The sequence below is a fragment of the Pseudonaja textilis genome, chromosome 5 (assembly GCF_049901715.1).
Source record: "Pseudonaja textilis isolate UNSWEBS1 chromosome 5, rPseTex1.2, whole genome shotgun sequence".
Taxonomy (NCBI): domain Eukaryota; kingdom Metazoa; phylum Chordata; class Lepidosauria; order Squamata; family Elapidae; genus Pseudonaja; species Pseudonaja textilis.
The window spans coordinates 74007636-74021153 of NC_141994.1; the positions used below are offsets into that span (position 1 = coordinate 74007636).

The window sequence follows — 13518 nt, forward strand, 5'->3', positions numbered from 1 at the left end:
GGCCTTCAGGTTGACCCCTAACCTCTCCTCTTTGTGGCAGCCTCGACTGCTATCATGTCACCCCGAGTCCTTCTTTTCATCGTAGGCCTGCCCAGTTCCTGCACCTCTTCTTCGTCTGTTTCGGCCTCCAGTCCACTAATCCTCTTCCTTGCCCTTCTCTGCTCTTTTTCCAGAGTCTCCACATCTTTTTTTTGGATCTAGAACTTGACCGGAAGAAGGTGAGACTGAAAGACTTCCTTCTAACCCTTATGAGTCCGTGTTCTGTGCCTTCTGGTAGCAAGCTGTTCCACTGGTTCATTCTTCTCACCGTCGGGAAGTTTCTCCTTAATGCCTTACGCCAATGGCCGTGTGAGCGGAGGTGGACAAAGCAACAGGGCAGGGAAGATGGGCAGATATGCACATAAATTGGAGAGAGAAAAAAAATAGAACAGAATATCCAAGTTGGAAGGAACCCTGGAAGTCATCTAGTCCAGCCCCCTGCCCAAGCAGGAGACCCTGTACCATTCTAGCTAAGTGGCTATCCAGTCTCTTCTTAAAAGCCTCCAGTGATGGAGAACCCAACAACTTCTAGTGGCAAGCAGTTCCACTGGTTAATTATCCTCCCTGTTAGGCGTTTTCTTCTTAGTCCTAGATTGCTTCTCTCCTTGATCAAGTTTCCACCCGTTGCTTCTCCTCCTGCCTTGGAGAATAGGGGGACCGCCAAATCTTCTTTGGGGCAGCCCCTCCAACGTTGGAAGACCGCTATACTTTACAGAATAACAGAAGGGCAGAGTCGGAAGGGCCCTTAGAGGCCTTCTAGTCCAACCCCGTGCTCAAGAAGGAGATTCTTTTGTTTTTTTTGGTTGAACAAATTTTATTAATTTTCAAAGACATACAAAACGTAAAACATAAGAACATAAAACCTCTTTTCTGAAAGTCGTTTGTAAATTTTAACAAAACGAATAAAACGTTTTGTACACCACTGACACATCTCCTTATAAACACATACGTATCCTTTCAAGTTTCTTATGATTTCTCCCTTTACTTTTACTCAGTGATATTTCTTTCCTGTATTTATCCATTTTATATGCTTTTATTCGCTGCACTTATTTTTCCTTCTGACTTGCTTTATTCTCTTCTATATTTTGTTCTCAATTGTCCTCGTCTAACAAGGAGGAGATTCTATATATACCATCCCAGACAAACGGCTGTCCAGCCAACCTCTGGAGGCCAGTCATTCCATCGGTCAACCGTCCTGGCTGTCAGGAAGTAAGCGCTTTAACTAATTTAACTGCCGTGATTAACCCTTAGCAACGGTGGCAATGAAGTACCGCAAAACGGGACAAAGCTCTCCTTCGCAACTGCCTCGCTCGCCAGCGCCACTTTTGGGCTCCCTCGAGGAGGACCCCACCTGTAGAGGAAGATTGAGAGAAGGGACCTACCCATCTAGAATAGATTCCCGGCAGCAGTACAAGTTGTCAAACTTCTGTTTGGTGACGGAATCGTTGACGTTCATTGCGGGAACGCACAACTTGCCGGCTTTCGAGAGTTGGTACAACCTGGAAAGCAGTTGAAAAAAACAACAACACAGAAACACACAGACATTTTATCATATGCGGTGGTCCTGCTTGGAGACTCAAAAATATTGGTTAAAAATTCCAACATGGTTACAGGAGATTACCAATGAGCAAATAGAATTGGAACCGGAATTATTTTTACTGGGGATATTCAGAAAGAAAGAAATAGGAGAGAAATGTATAACGTATTTCGTATGGCACGTTTTAACTGCAGCCAAGATTGCCTATGCCCCGTGTTGGAAACACACACGAATACCACCAGAGGAATTGATCACTCAAAAAAATAAATGAGCTGTGCCAAGATGGACAAGAGAAAGAGGAATGTGACTATTACAAGATGTGGGGGAAAATGGTATGATTGGATTGAGCAGAGATAGATTGTTGGGTTAGATAAATGGGTTGTAAATAAATAGGGATAAGCACTAGATAAGTTAACGATTTATATCTGCACAAATTCTATAGATTTGTAAATAATGCACAAAGTATTAGTATAAGGTGAATGTCACAAACTGTGGATGTTATATCATTTATATTTCTGTTGTTTGTCTTTTTAAAAATAATAAAAGATTAATAAAGTTTCTTAAAAAGAAAAAAGAAAGAAAAAACGCACGCACACACGCACCCAATCAGGATTTTCCCACAATTCTCTTTGCTGCTCTTGGGGTTTTCCAGGACAGCTTTCAATGGGCCCAGGTGATTCTTCCATTGAGGCTACGAAGGGTCCACCTGTATCGTGATTCTCGACGCGGTGAGCGGGCTCAACAACGGAGAATGGAATGGATTTAACCCTTTTGTTCTCCATTAAGTCAGGAGTCTCCAAATGTGGCAACTTTAAGGCTTGTGGACTTCCAAGTCCCAGAATTGCCCAGCCAGCAGGCCTAGCTGAGGAATTCTGGGAGCTGAAATCCACAAATCTTAAAGTGGCCCTGTCTTAAACTCTTGAAAATGTAGGGAAGAACAAATTAAGCAGAGGAAACGACAACTGATATCTACTCTCTGTGGGGTGAATGGATTTAATTATTATTTTTTAACCACAGAGGAGAATAATAGGTGTGGCCTACAGGTAGTCCTTGACTTCCAACAGTTTGTTTAGCAACCGCTCGAAGTTCCCACGGCACTGAAAAAAGGGACTCGGGACCACCGTTCACACTTATGACCGTTGCAATCTCCCCAGGGTCATGGGATTCACATTTGGGTGCTTGACAACTGACTCACATTTATGACGGTACATGATTTAGGTGCCGGCTTTCGAAGCCGTATATAGCCTGAGAAAATGGGAGCGGTGATTTCAGTGGAGTAGTTCTAAGTAGACAAAATCAAATTCTTTTCTTAGTTCAAAGTTATTAAGTGTGGCCCAGCGGAGAAGAAGGATCTTACACTGGGACGGATCGTGACTGGTCCATGTGATGTGATGACGGGGGAAAAGAGGATGGATTGTAGTCTGGGACATTGTGGGATGTCTGAGAAACTTTTGGATTCGGGATTCCACAGATATGATGCCAGGTGCTATTCTAATAAAGGTCTTTTTGAGATTATGCCGGTCTCGGAGTTACTGATTGGAATGGAGGTTTGCTGGAACGCGGACATTATCTCGAAACTAAAAGTTTTCCGGACTTCCCACAATGTCCTAAACTACAATCCATCCCCTTTTGTCCTATCACCACATCGCATGAACCAATCACGATCCGTCCCAGTGTAAGATCCTTTTTCTCCGCGGCGCCACACTTAATAACCTTGAACTAAAAAAAGAATTTTGCCTAACTTAGAACTACTCAACTGGAATCACACCCTCCCACTTTCTCAGGCTAGGTGGCGGCTTCCAACGGTGACACAAAATGTGGCAGCGTGGGAGCAACTGGTCTCACTATGGCTTCCAAAGCGGACAGGATTGGAGATTTAAGACCCCCTTTTGCAACCTTCTGACAAGCAACGGGAATTCACTCAATAACCACACGACCAATTTAACCACGGCAGTTATTTGGTGAACATGTGCGACAAGAAAAGTCGTAAAACGGGGGCAAAACTCCCACTTATCAAATGTCTCAAGGAACAACATAAATTTTGGCTCGATTGGAGTCACGGCTGTACCAAAAACCAGATCTCAAGGCCGCTCCGTCTCAAATAGATATATATTTACCTGTGGACCCCGGTTACGCTCTCTTCGACGATGCCTTTGATTTTCTTGAACATGTTTGGGTATTTCTTATAGATCCAGTGTGTGAGGTCTCCACCGTCGTCCAGGATCTGCGAGGCAAAATTGACCCCAGGTGACTGCGTGGCTGGGACAACAACTTTGAAATAATTATTATTAGCTGCAAAATCGGTCAGACATTTAGATTGGATTTGGCATTTCGGCCTGCCTGTTTTTTTTGTGATTTCACTTTTTTATCAGTTTATCGAAGTGTAAAATACAAAGAAGAAGAAAAATCCATGGAAAAGTTAAGAAGAGAGGGAGGGAAGGATATAGTGTAACGGGAGGAAAATACGGAAAAGGCACCGATTTCTGACTCTCTTTAGCACAGTAGAAGGTAACAAACATTACAACCACAAGTTTTTAGCTTTTACACAATGGTACGTACAAGCCATTTCTATAACCATAAGCCTGTCTGGTTTACAAAAGCAGAATCAAAGTTCCATTTTTTTTTCTGTTCGCATTCCAAACCACAAAATTTGGAACCAATTTCAAAATAGAAACAAAATTAAATATAATCTCTTATTTGGATAAAAGAATCCGTTTAACCATCCCTGGCTGTCTTTGCTGTGGGGGGATAATATATCATTTCTTACATTTTCAAATCTAGTCCATAATATTTTACGATCTTTGAAATATTATTCAGCATTACTTAAAGAACTGGAGACCTGTATATACATATACACTCATTTTATACCTACAAAACTAACCTGAAGCTTTCTATGAGTACATCTATCAGTTTTAAAAAAATCCACCCTAATTAATTAAAACGTTATGTTTAAGTCATTCCCTCCCAGCTTATCTTCATAGAATAAGAGTCTTTCCTGGAGAAGTTCTTATTTTGGTCCACCTGTTGAGTCCTTCCCAAAGGCCTGATTTATAATAGTGTCTTTCAACCTTGGCAACTTTAAACTTTAAGCAATGCTGGCTGGGGGATTCTGGGAGTTGAAGTCCACCCATCTTAAAAGTCCCTAAGGCTGAGAGACGCTGCTCTGAATCAGGGCTCCCAAAACCTGGCAATTTTAAAGACTCATGGCCTTCAACTCCCAGAATCCCTCAGCCATCCATGCTGCCTGGGGGATTCTGGGAGTTGAAGTCCACCCATTTTAAAAGTTCCCAAGGTGACTGTTCTGAATCAGGAGTCCCTAAGTGCAGCAACTTTAAGACTCGTGGACTTCAACTCCCAGAATTCCCCAGCCACCCCCATGCTCCTTGGGGAGTTTTGGGAGTTGAAGTCCACCCATCTTAAAAGTTCCCAAGGCTGAGAGACAGACATTGCTTTGAATCAGAGCTCCCCAAAACTTGAGGGCTTTTGGACTACAACTCCCAGAATTCCTCAGACATCCCTACTGGCTGTGTGTGTGTGTGTGGGGGGGGATTCTGGGAGTTGAAGTCCACCCATCTTGAACTCGCCAAGGTTAAGAGACACGCTCCTTTAGAGGCATTTTGGTTGGGGTGGAACAACGTGTAAAGCTCAAGGCTCCTACGCTCAGATCACGCTGTTTTTTAACTCAACGGATTACCAGCCTGGCATCAACAGCGCCCAGCAAACACCCCCCTCCCCTCCGTTTCCACCCCCCTCCCTCGCACTCAAGGCTCCAGCTCATTAATCTCCAGTTAATTAGGAAGGTTGTATAATCCACTTGTCCTTCTTGAAGTGCCCTAATAAGCTAGAGCGGCATTTTCTGGCAAGTTTTTGCCCAATCTTTTCTGGGAAAAGGAGAACATGGAACGCAGCCTAAATTTCCCCCCTGTTCCTGGAGGAAAGAGGTGATTTTGGAGCTTCCATCTCGAGGTTTGTCTCCAGATCTGATTTCAACAAGGCTGTAAATATGGTTTGGTGGCATCCTTGTTGCTTTTTGAACTGGGTAGTTTTTTTTCCTGTAGACGTTTCATGACCCAACGAGGTAACGTCATCAGTACAAAGGAGTGTGGAGTTTGAGAATGTGAACGTGTAGGGCTAGGAAAGGTCTGCAAGGAAACAACCAAGCTCAGAGAGCACCAAGGACTCCACAGTCCTCTTCCTCCTCCTGTTTCACTCCACAAACCCCACTCCTATCTAGCACTGATGATGTTCCCTAGTTGGGTCATGAAACGTCTGCAAGGAAATAACCAAGCTCAGAGACCACCCAGAATCCCACAGTCCTTTTCTTCCTCCTCTTTCTCTTCCTCTTCCTCCTCCTCCTGCCCCCTTCTATTTCTTCTCCACTCTGCAAGACCTACTCCCTTCCCAGCACTGATGATGTTCCCTAGTTGGGTCATGAAACGTCTGCAAGAAAACCACCAAGCTCAGAGAGCACCAAGGATCCCACAATCTCCTCTTTCTCCTCCTCCTCCTCTCTCCAAAGACCTCACTCCTTCTAGCACTGATGATGTTCCCTAGTTGGGTCATGAAACGTCTGTAAGAAAACCACCAAGAATAGGGGGGGCACCAAGGACCTCACAACACCCTCTTCTTCCTCTTCCTCCTCTCCACAATTCCCACCTCCTTCTAGCACTGATGATGTTCCCTAGCTGGGTCATGAAACATCTGCAAGGAAACCACCCCACAATTCCCACCCAACGAACCGATAACTGAACCCTGAGTGACAAATATTTTCTTCTATGGAAACGTTAAGTCGTGTTGCCCCGTTGTGTTCTCTCCATCCTGTTCATCCTCCATCAACGATGGGGAAACCCACCCCTCTAATTCTCCATTTGCCGTTTCCACTGGAAGAAGCATTAAGCTCTCATTGTATATTTGCACCCAGCAGAAGTCAAGATTTTGACCCAAGACCATGGGAACATTGTGTTCCGGTCCAAAAACTCTCATTAACCTTTCCCAGTCTCCTTGCCCCGTTTCCCAAATTGGCCCCACCTATTTAATAATCCAAACCTCCAAGGCCCCGGAGGGGGGGGGGAGCGGGGGACACCCAGAGGTCACCTCTACCCCTGCGGTGCAATTACATGTTATTTTCTCTAAATAATATATGCAAGTCAAGTAATAAGCCGATTAACATCATCATTACTCTTAACAAGCATGTACGGTGACCCGATGAAGCGGGGGAATGTGTGACTTGGAAAGGTCAGTGAGGTCATCTAGTCCAACCCCGTGCTGAGAACAGAATTTACGTAAGTGTTTCTGGTAAATTGGCTCCGGGGAAGGAGAATTTGTCCCTGTTCTAGGTTGCTCGCTGGCTGCTCCGTTTATTATTTTGTTTCTTAGATATTTTTATGTTTTAGACGTAACTCAAAGCAATGGATATACCTAATACAGGTAGTCCTCAACTTACAACCGTTCACTTAGCGACCGAAGTTAGAACGGCACCTTAAAAGGGCCATTCTTCACACTTATGACCATTGCAATATATCCCCCCATGGTCACATGATTTATATTCGGATGCTTGGCAAGTGACTCGTACTTATGATGGTTTGCAGTGTCCCGTAGTCACGTGATCCCCTTTTACGACCTTCTGATGAGTGAAGTCACTGGGGGAAGCCGGATTCACTTCACGACCGTGTGACTAACTTAACAACTGCAGTGATTCACTTAACAACTATGGCAAAAAAGGTCATACAATGGGGCAAAACTCACTTAAATGTCTCAATTAGCAACAGAAATTCTGGGCTTGGTTGTGGTCGTAAGTCGAGGACTGCCTGTGCTCTTTGCTCCTCCCGTTTCCCCCGCCCCAAAACAACAACCATGCGAGGTGGGCAGGGTGTTACGTTACAGCACAGACGCTGCTCTCTGTTTTCGACTAAAGCAGCATTTGGCAAACCTCGGGATTGGCCCAAACTCACCCAACCGGCTTTCAGGCCCAAGGCGGGACTAGAACTCACCATCTCCTGGTGATTGGTCCAAAGACACCCAGCTGGCTTTCAGGCCTAAGGCGGGACTAGAACTCATCGTCTCCTGGTGATTGGCCCAAAGACACTCAGACAACTTTCAGGCCTAAGGCGGGACTAGAACTCCCATCTCCTGGAGATTGGGCCAAACTCACTCAACTGGCTTTCAGGCCTAAGGCAGGACTAAAACTCCCAGTCTCCTGCTGATTGGCCCAAAGTCCCCCAGCTGGCTTTCATGCCTAAGACGGGACTAGAACTCACAGCCTCCTGGTGATTGGCCCAAAGTCACCCAGCTGGCTTTCAGGCCTAAGGCGGGACGAGAACTCCCCATCTCTCACTTTCTAAGTCTGGTGCCTTAACTACTACACCAAAGTAGTTCTCCAATGCAGACCGTTTTGGGGGATGACAAAATAAGATGGCCCCCAAATGACCCCTTTCTTTCTTTCTTTCTTTCTTTCTTTCTTTCTTTCTTTCTTTCTTTCTTTCTTTCTTTCTTTCTTTCTTTCTTTCTTTCTTTTTCTTTCTCTCTCTTTATTCCTTTCTTTCTTTCTTTCTTTCTTTCATCTCTTTCTTTCTTTTTCTCTCTCTTTCTTTCTCCCTCCCTCCCCTTTCTTTCTTTCTTTCTTTCTTTCTCTTTCTTTCTTCTCTTTTCCTTTCTTTATCTCTCTCTCTTTCTTTCTCCCTCCCTCCCTCCCCTCTTTCTTTCTTTCTTTTTCTTTCTTTTTTTCTTTCTTTCTCTCTCTCTCCCCCCTCTCTCTCTTTCTTTCTCCCTCCCTTCCCCTCTTTCTTTCTTTCTTTCTTTCTTTCTTTCTTTCTTTCTTTCTTTCTTTCTTTCTTTCTTTCTTTCTTTCTCTCTCTCTCTCTCTCTCTCTCTCTCTCTCTCTCTCTCTCTCTCTCTTTCTTTCAAGTCCAACCGAATTGCCCTTGCCCCTCCCGTGTGCTGCTGGCTGCCCTGGCAGACTCCGCCCCCCTCCTTCCCGGCGCTCACCATGTTGGGCTGCCAGCCTTCGACGTTGACACATCGGTCTATGCACCACCAGAAATCGTCCTCCGATTCTCCTTTCCAGGCAAAGACGGGGAACCCTGGAAGAAAAATTGGGGCGAGGGGGGGGAGGGGGCCCCAGAGAAGAGCCACTGTGGCCTGAAAGATCTTCGCAAGCCCCTCCCGTTCTGCGGAGGGCTGAACCCCTCCCGTCCCAGCCCCCTCCAAGCTTGCTTTGGGGACCCCCCCTTCCGCCCCCCCTCCTCGAGAAAGACAAATCCTTCCTTACCGTTCTCAGCCAGGGCAGCTGCCACTTCGTTGAGGGTGGAGTAGATGTTGCAAGCGGCCCACCGGCACTGAGCCCCCAGGGCACCGAGGGTCTCCATGAGAACCTGCAGGCAGGGGAATGGTGAGGAGGGGGCTACTCAACGCCCACCCTTCACCCCGTCAACTCCAATTCGGGCAAGCCACCTGCTGGGTTTCGTGAACTCCTATTTTAAAGGTAAAGGTTCTCCCCTCGCACCTCCCCGTTAGTCGTTTCCGGCCCTGGGCTCTAGGGGGCGCTGCTCATCTCCATTACAAAGCCAAAGGAGAGCCCACTCTGTCCCACGACATCTCTATGGTCATGTGACCAGCAGGACTAAATGCTGCCAAAGGCGCACGGAACGCTGGGGCCCGTCGGGGACACGGCGACCGTTGTAACTACAAAGCGGTGGCCAGGCCTCCGAATTTTGATCCCGGGGACCCTGCAACGGCCGGTCGTAAGTATGAAAAATGGTCCTGAGTCACGTTTTTTTCATTTGTCAGGGGTAACTTTGAACAGCCACTGAACAAAGTGCTGTAAATCGAGGACCGGGGCGATTCAACCGGGGTAATAACCGGTTCGGGGAACGCGCGCAGAGCGTTTGCTAACTGACCTTCTCCATCAATCCCGGTGTGCTAAACAGCTGATGCGTGACAATCCACTGTGCCGCGCAAATCAACTGAGCTTCAAAATCAGCACAGCCCAGGCGAGCGAGCCCAACAGCTGATCGTTGGAGCGAACCAGTTCACTCCCAGCTCGTCCTCGGCGCTACCAGTTTGCTCGAACCGGGCGGAACCGGTAGAATCCCACCCCACCTGTTGAGGACTACCTGTGAAGCCCAACACAATGTCTCCAAAGCAGAGAAGATTTCTCTAGGTAGGATTTCTGGACCAGTCGATCCCACCTCTGGGAGATCTCCGCCTTGGGACAGAGAAACAAGCTCGGATAGCGACGGGGAGCGCTTCGGCGTAACTTACAGCGGTTTGAGCCGTGATGTGGGTGCAACCCACGATCTTGGCTCCAGCCAGTGGCTTCTCTCCCTGAGCACGTTTCCTCAAGGCCATGAGTGCAGGCATTTCTAGGGGAAGGAGAGAAGGAAACAGAGGTTCAGCGGAAGGCAGGAAAGAAAGAAAGAAAGAAAGAAAGAAAGAAAGAAAGAAAGAAAGAAAGAAAGAAAGAAAGAAAGAAAGAAAGAAAGAAAGAATTCTTTATTGGCCAAGTGTGACTGGACACCCAAGGAATTTGTCTTGGTGCAAATGCTCTCAGTGTACATAAAAGAAAAGAAACATCCGTCAAGAGTCAAGAATCATCAGGTGCAACACTTAATAATAGTCACAGAGTACAATAAGAAGAGAATAAGAACAAGAATAGAATAAAATTCTTTATTGGCCAAGTGTGATTGGACACACAAGAAATGGAAGAGGATTTTATGTTTTTATGTTTTTGTATGTGTATGTTTGTGTTTAAAAATAAAAAAACTTTATTTAAAAAAATAATAATAGTCATGGGGTACAATAAGAATAGAATAGAATTCTTTATTGACCAAGTGTGATTGGACACACAAGGAATTTGTCTTGGTGCAAATGCTCTCAGTGGACATAAATGAAAGGATACATTCGTCGAGAGTCAAGAATTATCAGATACGACACTTAATAATAACAGTCATAGGATACAATAGGCAATCAAATCATACTAGGTGTCAGGATTCTGGCAGTTACCCCAATTAGAAAGAATAGAAAATAGAAATAATTAGAGTAGAAAATAGAATAAAATAGAATGCAGAATAGAATATAGAATAGAACGAATATAGAATAGAATAGAATTCTTGATTGGCCAAGTGTGATTGGACACACAAGGAACTTGTCGGTGCAAATGCTCTCAGTGGACATAAATGAAAGGATACCTTCGTCGAGAGTCAAGAATCATAAGATACGACACTTAATAATAACAGTCATAGGATACAATAGGCAATCAAATCATACTAGGTGTCAGGATTCTGGCAGTTACCCCCATTAGAAAGAATAGAAAATAGAAATAATTAGAGTAGAAAATAGTATAAAATAGAATGCAGAATAGAATGCAGAATAGAATAGAGAATAGAATAGAAAGAATATAGAATAGAATAGAATAGAATAGAATAGAATAGAATAGAATAGAATAGAATAGAATAGAATAGAATTCTTTATTGGCCAAGTGTGATTGGACGCACAAGGAATTAGTGCAAATGTTCTCGGTGCACATAAAATAAAATAAAATACATTCGTCAAGAATCCTAAGACACACCGCTTAATGATGGCCATAGGGTACAAATAAGCTATCAAATCATACTAGGAAACAGTCAATATGAATTGTAAGGCTACAAGCCAGAAAGTCATACAGTCACAGGTGGAAGGGGATGGGTGAGAAGGAGTGATGAGAACATTAACAGTACTGATGATGTTTAATAGCACTGATGACGTTCCCTAGTTGGGTCATGAAACATCTGCGAGAAAACATCTAAGCTCAGAGACCACACAGCCTTCCTCCTCCCTCTCCTCTCCGCAAACCGCCCTCCCTCCTAGCCCTCAGGATGCTCTCTAAGTTGGGTCATGATTCTTCAAGAAAACCACCAAGGTCAGAGAGCAGTAAGGACCCACAAGCCTTCCTCCTCCTCCTCCTCCTCTCCACAAACCCCACTCCCTCCTAGCTGATGATGTCCTCTAGTTGGGTCATGATTCTTCAAGAAAACCACCAAGGTCAGAGAGCAGTAAGGACCCACAAGCCTTCCTCCTCCTCCTCCTCCTCCTCCTCCTCCTCTCCACAAACCCCACTCCTCCTAGCTGATGATGTCCTCTAGTTGGGTCATGATTCTTCAAGAAAACCACCAAGGTCAGAGAGCAGTAAGGACCCACAAGCCTTCCTCCTCCTCCTCCTCCTCCTCCTCCTCTCCACAAACCCCACTCCCTCCTAGCTGATGATGTCCTCTAGTTGGGTCATGATTCTTCAAGAAAACCACCAAGGTCAGAGAGCAGTAAGGACCCACAAGCCTTCCTCCTCCTCCTCCTCCTCCTCCTCCTCTCCACAAACCCCACTCCCTCCTAGCTGATGATGTCCTCTAGTTGGGTCATGAAACGAAAGAGAGAGAGGGGGGGGGAGGAATTACAGCTTTGTGACTTTTCGGCTGCAAAAAAAAAGAACGCCGGGAGCTCATTTGATTCCGTTCTCTTTTGTAGCTCCGTCAGCACACCGTTCAGCCATTCGATCGCAGTCAGGAGATTAAAGGAAAGGGAGGGTTTTATATTTTGTTTGTCTACGTTTAAAATAAAATAAAAAATCTAAAAAAAAAAAAATCAAAGAGAGAACTGAAGGGGGGAAGGAAAGAGGTTGAGGAGCCATGGAAGGTGTTCCACTTCAATCCCTGAATAAAGGATTGCTTAGGAAGGGGGAAAAAAGGGGGTCTTGGGTGGTTTTGAACAAACATGTTGAGCAGCACAAGGGCACGTGGGGCAAGAGGAAACCATGTGTGGGGGTCGGGTTCCCACGACCTGTAGAGAGGATGGTGGGTGGAACCACAAATGCCAAACCACCAAAGGCCTTTCTCCATTTCACTCTTCTCTGGGGCGATCTGGGAACTCAGCCAATGTAAGATCACGAACCGGTTGAGAACGCAAGAGCAGAGGGGAAGAGAGGGGGCCTGTCTGTCTGTCTGTCTGTCTGTCTGTGTCACTATCTATCTACCTATCATATATCTATCGGAAGCAATGAGTTCTAGGTTATCTATCTATCTATCTATCTATCTATCTATCTATCTATCTATCTATCTATCTATCTATCTATCTATCTATCTATCTATCTATCTATCTGAAGCAATGAGTTCTAGGCTATCTATCTATCTATCTATCTATCTATCTATCTATCTATCTATCTATCTATCTATCTATCTATCCATCCATCTATCCATCCATCCGAAGCAATGAGTTGTAGGTTATCTATCTATCTATCTATCTATCTATCTATCTATCTATCTATCTATCTATCTATCTATCTAATCTCTAATCTATCTATCTATCTATCTATCTATCTATCTATCTATCTATCTATCTAATCTCTTATCTATCTATCTATCTATCTATCTATCTATCTATCTATCTAATCTCTAATCTATCATCTATCTATCTATCTATCTATCTATCTATCTATATCTATCTATCTGAAGCAATGAGTTCTAGGTTATCTATCTATCTATCTATCTATCTATCTATCTATCTATCTATCTATCTATCTATCAATCTATCTATCTATTTATATTATCTATCTATCTATCTATCTATCTATCTATCTATCTGAAGCAATGAGTTCTAGGTTATCTATCTATCTATCTATCTATCTATCTATCTATCTCTATCTATCTATCTATCTATCTATCTATCTATCTATCTATCTATCTATCTATCTAATCTCTAGTCTATCTATCTATCTATCTATCTATCTATCTATCTATCTATCTATCTATCTGAAGCAATGAGTTCTAGGTTATCTCTCTCTCTCTCTCTCTCTCTCTCTCTCTCTCTCTCTCTCTCTCTCTCTCTCTCTATCTATCTGAAGCAATGAGTTCTAGGTTATCTATCTATCTATCTATCTATCTATCTATCTATCTATCTATCTATCTATCTATCTATCT

At 44.3% G+C, this 13518-nt stretch overlaps 1 protein-coding gene across 2 annotated transcripts in view; it reads right to left on the reverse strand.

The window, feature by feature from the left end:
• Nucleotides 1-13518, reverse strand: part of AHCYL2 (adenosylhomocysteinase like 2) — a 91623-nt gene that overhangs the window by 15891 nt on the left and 62214 nt on the right. For both annotated transcript variants that reach the window (XM_087935380.1, XM_087935381.1), the window contains exons 4-8: nucleotides 9836-9936; nucleotides 8844-8946; nucleotides 8561-8655; nucleotides 3694-3800; nucleotides 1422-1538 (exon numbers count right to left, since the gene is read on the reverse strand). In XM_087935380.1, the coding sequence (XP_087791506.1) occupies nucleotides 1422-1538; nucleotides 3694-3800; nucleotides 8561-8655; nucleotides 8844-8946; nucleotides 9836-9936 (523 nt within the window). The remainder of the gene's footprint in view (nucleotides 1-1421; nucleotides 1539-3693; nucleotides 3801-8560; nucleotides 8656-8843; nucleotides 8947-9835; nucleotides 9937-13518) is intronic.